This window comes from Charadrius vociferus, unplaced genomic scaffold, assembly GCF_000708025.1.
Source record: "Charadrius vociferus isolate BGI_N301 unplaced genomic scaffold, ASM70802v2 scaffold19, whole genome shotgun sequence".
Classification (NCBI taxonomy): Eukaryota; Metazoa; Chordata; class Aves; order Charadriiformes; family Charadriidae; genus Charadrius; species Charadrius vociferus.
In genome coordinates this window covers 1,590,678-1,597,230 of record NW_009650173.1, presented here as the reverse complement: position 1 = coordinate 1,597,230, position 6,553 = coordinate 1,590,678, and the positions used below count along the sequence as shown (strand labels likewise).

At 38.5% G+C, this 6,553-nt stretch overlaps 1 protein-coding gene across 1 annotated transcript; it reads left to right on the top strand.

Moving 5' to 3' along the window:
* Positions 1–232: 232 nt before the first annotated feature.
* Positions 233–1,385, top strand: PTH (parathyroid hormone). Its single transcript, XM_009892692.1, has 2 exons — positions 233–318; positions 1,109–1,385. The coding sequence occupies exons 1-2, from the start codon at positions 233–235 to the stop codon at positions 1,383–1,385; spliced, it is 363 nt and encodes a 120-aa protein (XP_009890994.1).
* Positions 1,386–6,553: the final 5,168 nt, after the last annotated feature.

The window sequence follows — 6,553 nt, the reverse complement described above, 5'->3', positions numbered from 1 at the left end:
AGTTCTTAGACTTGCCTACAAAGTAACAGTCAGTTGCTCAAATTAGTATTAGAACTAAAGTCTTCAGGTGCGTTCCTTGCTCTAACCCATTTCACACAAAAAAATATTTTTCACCATCACTTCTCTGATGTCTGCCTTCAAGCTTTTTTCAAAACTATATTTCTTTGGAATTAACAGAAATTATTTGAAATACAGATTTATACATGTATTCATTTCTATCTTTGTAGACAAAATGACTTCTATAAAAAATCTGGCCAGGACTGCAATCATTTTATATGCCATATGCTTTTTTACAAACTCTGATGGAAGACCAATGATGTAAGTACATTATTATACACTTCCAAAGTTTGGAGGATGACTTTAGCTGTGCTTGAGAACATGGTCGGTTTGTCTGTATGTATGTTTATGTGTATGTGAGTCTTTCTGTCCCTGCTTTTGAACCCTTTGGCCAAGCTGGCCAAATTCTGTTCTATAGATACAGCTGTAGAGATCTCAGACACTCTTGAGTTCTTGCATATTTTTTTCAAATACACAGCTGAGTAGAGGCAGAAAAATCATATAAGCCTTCTCTTGAATCTCTCTCTCTCTCTCTCATCATTGAGTAAGCTTATTAGACGCTATGGGGGGGTCTACATAGGAGATCATCTTTTTTACTGTGCGAGAATCTAGCTGGAACTCACACTTTGACACTAACATCAATCAGTATTGAGACACAAATCCACAGGAAATGATGCTTCCTTAGCTCTGGTGTTCACAGAAAACTACCACTGAATAAATGCCATAATTTTATTACTCAGTTACCTATTATTGTATAAGCCCTAACTAAGCTCATCTATAACAGCTAAAATAAATGATAAATCTATAGACGAACAATATCGTCACAAAAATGGACTACTTCCCATCTTTCGTGCCTTCTCACTAATATATCCATTACCAATAACAAATGACAACCCACCCTCCTTCTCTCTCCAGATGTCATTCTATCCCTCACAAATTAGACAGGTAGGTTCTACAGCTCTATATTGCTATACAGCACAAAAGTTGAGAGAAGGTCTAGAATTTAAGAATGGCCACTACGAGTCTCTTTCTTTGCCTTTATTTCATGCAGGAAAAGATCAGTGAGTGAGATGCAACTAATGCATAATCTTGGAGAGCATCGACACACCATGGAGAGACAGGATTGGCTTCAGATGAAACTGCAGGATGTGCACAGCGCCCTCGAGGATGCTAGGACCCAGAGGCCTCGAAACAAGGATGATATTGTTCTGGGTGAGATAAGAAGTCGGAGGCTGCTCCCTGAGCACTTGCGGGCAGCAATGCAGAAGAAATCCATCGATGTGGACAAAGCTTACATGGATGTACTTTTTAAAACAAAGCCACAATGAAAAAAAGCCAGAGCATTATATCTGTCCAAGTTAGCAGATGTCTGTATATCATTGATCAAGTAGAGCATTTTATTATTATTTATTCAAACTGCAATAAGGATTAAAGGCTCCATTCAACATTGTAGCCCCATTGAGTTAGACATTTCACAACCAAATAATAAAATGTATTTACAGTCCACCCATGACCATTGCTGCTAATTTCTGGGTATCTTTTAAATGGCTGATGTATAATCTACATTTCCAGCATAAAAAGAAAAAGAAACCCAAACCAGTAAGAAAGTTGAAAAATCATTTAAGACCAGTTCTGTTACTCTTACATTGACAGCATTTGTATGTAATGACTAGGCCTACTTGTACTGTTAACCAACAAGGAATAAATGCAGTAGAACCTGTCTCCAGAATAGAGCACCATTTTGCCTAAGGTTAAATTTTGTTTAACTTTGTATGAATGAAAATATGTAAACTTAAATCCACATTTACTTGCAGAAGGCGGCCTAAAATCAGATGAACATTAATTACATAGCAAAAGCTGCCTAATAATAATTTAGGATTAAAGAATGCAAACATAAAAAATTAAAGTAAGAAGGCAAAGCTTAAGAATAAAGTACAATGGGATAAAATTAAAACAAATTCTGTATAAAATAGAAGAATGAAATTTTGAAAAATACTGAAATGAAAGGAAGGTTTGATTACCTTCCACTCCTCCAAAAGATGATAACCTATAATTAACTGGAGAAACAGTGGGAGCAGAGATGGTAGCACGTATCTAAGCATGGCCCTAACTATAGAACTGGGAAATGATTCAAAATCAGACAATTACAATTGAAACAAAAATCTTGCAATATACATTTTTTTGTCCTTCATTCTCTCTGTACACTATCTTTCTCTGAATTTCTGTATGTTGTGTTAGGCCTCATGTGTAAGTAACTTTTGTTTGTGAGACCAGTGGCTCTCATAATTAAAATTACTCATTTTCATATGCAATTTTTTGTAGAATTGGGATCTCAGTTTGTCAAATCCCCAAAATGATAACAATTAACATGCAGCAATCAACCTGGGAGTGGAACTATTAGCTGTAATACATTCAAACTCTAAGCAGGACTCAAAAGGAATCAGAGATGAAAATGGATGGGAAAAAACAATTATGATAACAATTATTTAAAAAAGCATCAACTACAAAATTATTTTGAATGGTATATGCACAGATGTGCTTAGGAACCTCAATCACTTCCGAGAAATAAAAGCGTTTTCTCAGTAGGAATAATGGTGGTTACCTACAAATTTGCCATTGCCAGAGCTCAAACCTGCTGCTCTAAGCCAAAGCATCTGGATGTATATTGTCATATCACTTCTTATTTGTTTGTTTGATGTCTAGCATGCATTGGGGAGCCTGGTGAAAAACTCATAAATCATTACAAATACATTAGAAATACAAACGCAGTCTGCTGGAGGCTAGAAAGGTACTTGTAACTAGTGAACTGTAGTTCATAATCTTGGCTATACTTCTAGTAATGTAAAGGCCCTGATGCTGCAAGCAGATGGTATGCCTGTGCACATCGGTGCACCCCATGCACAAGCAAGGATTCCATGCCACTTGTCTATTTGCAGAATTGAGGCCTTAAAGTGCACTTTCTATTTATTCTTTTATCAGACATCTGTGCTGACTTAAAGAAATAAAATTGCATTTTTGTACCTATGTCTCACTTACCAAATAAAGTGGACCAAAAGCTCTTGGACATTATTTTAAAGCATAATAACTGACTGGCCTGTTACTATTCTGATATAATTTAGCATTTGGGGCAAGATTATTAAGCCGTTTTATTTTATTATAGCAATATAAATACAAAAATAATGATTAAAACAGTTTTTATTTTTTCTTTTGTCTTTCCTTGCACACAAAATCATATTGATGGATAAACAAAAGGTGTTTACCTAGCACAAACCGATTTATGTCCCCTTACAATAATGACACACGTGCAGAAACTATATAATCTTCAAGTGCCAAATTCATAAATTGTTTCATTTTGATCTAAACAAAGAACTCTATTATCTAAACAACTTGTTCTTCCTAATCTTCAGCTATGGGATAGATGAAAGATGCTTACATAAATATTTAGACTTTCTGTACACTTCAAAAAATACTCATTGCTTACAAAGGGCTTCAGGATCAGAGACAAATGACGCACCACTGCACATCATTTAGCTAGAAATATGGCCGCAGACAAACTATGCTCAGCACTGTCTCATTTATGGTGAAATTCGTGTTTGCTTAGCCCACATGCTGTAAGACTCTTCAGAAGGACTAAAGAGAGCACAGTGGCAGATGAATTAGTGCTAGGTAATGCCCATTAGAAAAAAAGCCGTAATTTGCATGAAATTACTTACTAATGGTAATTATCTAGAAAACAGATTTGTTACAGCTTTTCAGCTTAAACCTCTGATCAGTGTAGCAGCAGCCAAAACAGCAAAATGTTCAGAGTGGGGCAGAGGATGTTATAAAAAATATTTTAATACCATGACATATTGCAAAAATTCATCTTCACCTGGACTAACGTGCAACTCTGGTCATCTCTCTTTCACAGATTAAGGGGACTAGAAAAAGGATGGTAAGAAATAATAGGGCCACTGAAACACTTGTATCTGCTAATAAATGGTAACAAAGGCATTAAGAAAAGAAATAAATAAAAAGAGGCATGGCAAAGACGAATGAATGGTAGAGAGAGACAAATGGTATTGCCTACCTATCTTTCTAAGAGAACAAGGAAACAGAGGCAAAGAATTGAGCTTGCACATGGCTGAATACAGAGCTTTTAGCCAGTATGAGCCAAAATCTCCTCTCCAGCCAATGTCACTGGAGGAGACAGTGGCATGACTCTTGGGTATGCTGAAGTCTTTTCCCATGCATGCACTGGAATATGCCTTAAGTCTATGCCAGGTTGTGTACTTGCATGTAAACAATTTAAATACTAAAAGAGCCTGCATTTCACAAGAGACTCAGACATGCTGTGACTGCCAGAGGAGACTTCCTATGTCCCCTGTTATAGTGAGATAAAGTTAGAAAAGTATTAGGTCCACATCCCTTCACATCCACAGGATCAGCCTTCCAAAGACTGGGTGTCTCTAGAAGGTGTCTTTCCTCCCTGAAGAATGTGGTTTCTGTGCACATACTTCCTCTCAAGGCAGAAACCTTTCCTTCATGATCTGACAAGGGCTTTTTGCTAAGACCTGTATCCTTGAAGACATATCCTGTGCACGTGAATATCTATTGTACGTACCTGTTTTTTATAAAATTATCAGCGAAAAGAAATATAATCATGTCCCTCACTCATGACTCATTCAAACAAGAAGCACTAATATCAATATCCATTCTCAGGGGAAGTAAAACAGTAGCATATAAAAAGAACCCAAACCCACCATAAATTAACAAAGCCAAAATCACAAGATCTCTAATAAAAACTAGATAAATTGTAAGATCTGTAGGTAAAACCTACTGCTGGTGATTTAACTGCTAGCGATTTGGCTTTCTTAGCTGCTTCTAACTTTGTCTCCTGTAAATACTGCTGTATTATATTGCTCAGCTCACCATTAAATGGCACATAACATCTGACTCCTTGCCTGGTTAGCGCATTCTAACAGCTTTTGTGCGGGCTGCTTGGCTGTCATTGTTCTACTGGTGTATTTCTAGAACTGTGTGGTTTATCTCTGTGGCTATTGTTAAAGGATTGAAAACAGAATTCATTTAACAGATTCATGTTTTGCTGAATATTGTAGCAAAGCTTCTGTGTTTTGTTTGGTATAGCAAAGACACAAATCCTTATTCTCTTTCCCCCTCTCTCCCTCCTCTTCCCAATGTGCATAAGGTGTACAACCTGTCTATCTAATACTCCCTGCCTGAAGCAGTCAGATCTGCTAACGAAACAGGCAAGTCCAGAGGTGTACACTCAGTGAATCTTTAGATTAATAGTTAGGTGTCCCTGAAAGAGGAGGATGCTCTGTAAGATATATAAGAAGTACACAAAAGGCATTGTTTGTACAGTTCCAGTCTCTGGAATCTGACAGCAAATTCGCCAACTTCCTCCACCAGAGGTTAAATCAGAACCCCTGCTTAAGCTGAATACAGTCATCATTAGGATATAGATTCATGTTCCCTCTTACCCACATGTTTTTCCTGGGAGGTCTGGTCCAACAGTGGCTTAGGACAGCATTTTATGAGACTCTGAGAAGACCCCATACATGGTCGTTGATCTTCACAGTGGGGCTGCCCCAAAATATCCACTGTGCAACCATAATGGCTTCCCACAGCGCACAAACGAGAACAGATAAACGTTCAAAAGTTTGCAGAGATTTGCTCCTTCTCTTCCTCCTCCTGAAGTCTCCACTAATTCAAATTTGCTTCAATATACTTATTGTCTAGAGTTCTACAGTCCTATCACCTGGCATGCAAGTCAAGCTCTGCCTGTATTTAATAATGTTGCTATAGAGAATATCTTAGAAGAGACAAATGTTGTTCTTAGATCTGAATACAGTTGAGGCTTGGTATTGGTTTATTCTCCCCCCGTGAGGAGTGAAAGGACTTAGTGTCACCTCAACAACTGTACAAGTACACTGAAGTTGCCTACGATGTTCTGCTGGGTATTATGGAATGAAACCACATCCACCAATTATATGCCTAAATAGACTGCAGATTACACAGACTCCATATAACCTATGGGGTTGTATAAACCTAGAAACTATAGTTGTAACTAAAATCAGGAATCATTTTTAGTCTGAAGGTTGAGATAGCAGAGATGTCAGCTCGCCCAGCTAAACTGTATTATATCCTTCTTTGGCTTTTTATTCTGTGTCAGGCAGCGACAGATGATGGTGCCAGTGTACCATGGGGCTGCCCTAGAGCGCTGGGTGCTGGGTACGCGCTGCCATGTAAAACCGGTAACGGCTGTTCCTCAGAACACCTGTGTGTAAACACCGACAGAGTTCCAGCGGAAAGACCGCTGCCCAGTTATCATCCCCTCAGTGTAGCTCTACAGGGGAAAGTTTGGCTCATTTACCTCATATTTCCCAGCCACCTTTCCGCGGCGGCAGGCGAGGAGCAGCTCTTCCCGCCGGCGGGCGGCGCTCGCTCTCCAACACCGCCTCTCAGGCCCTCACACCGGTTGTCTCGGCGAGGG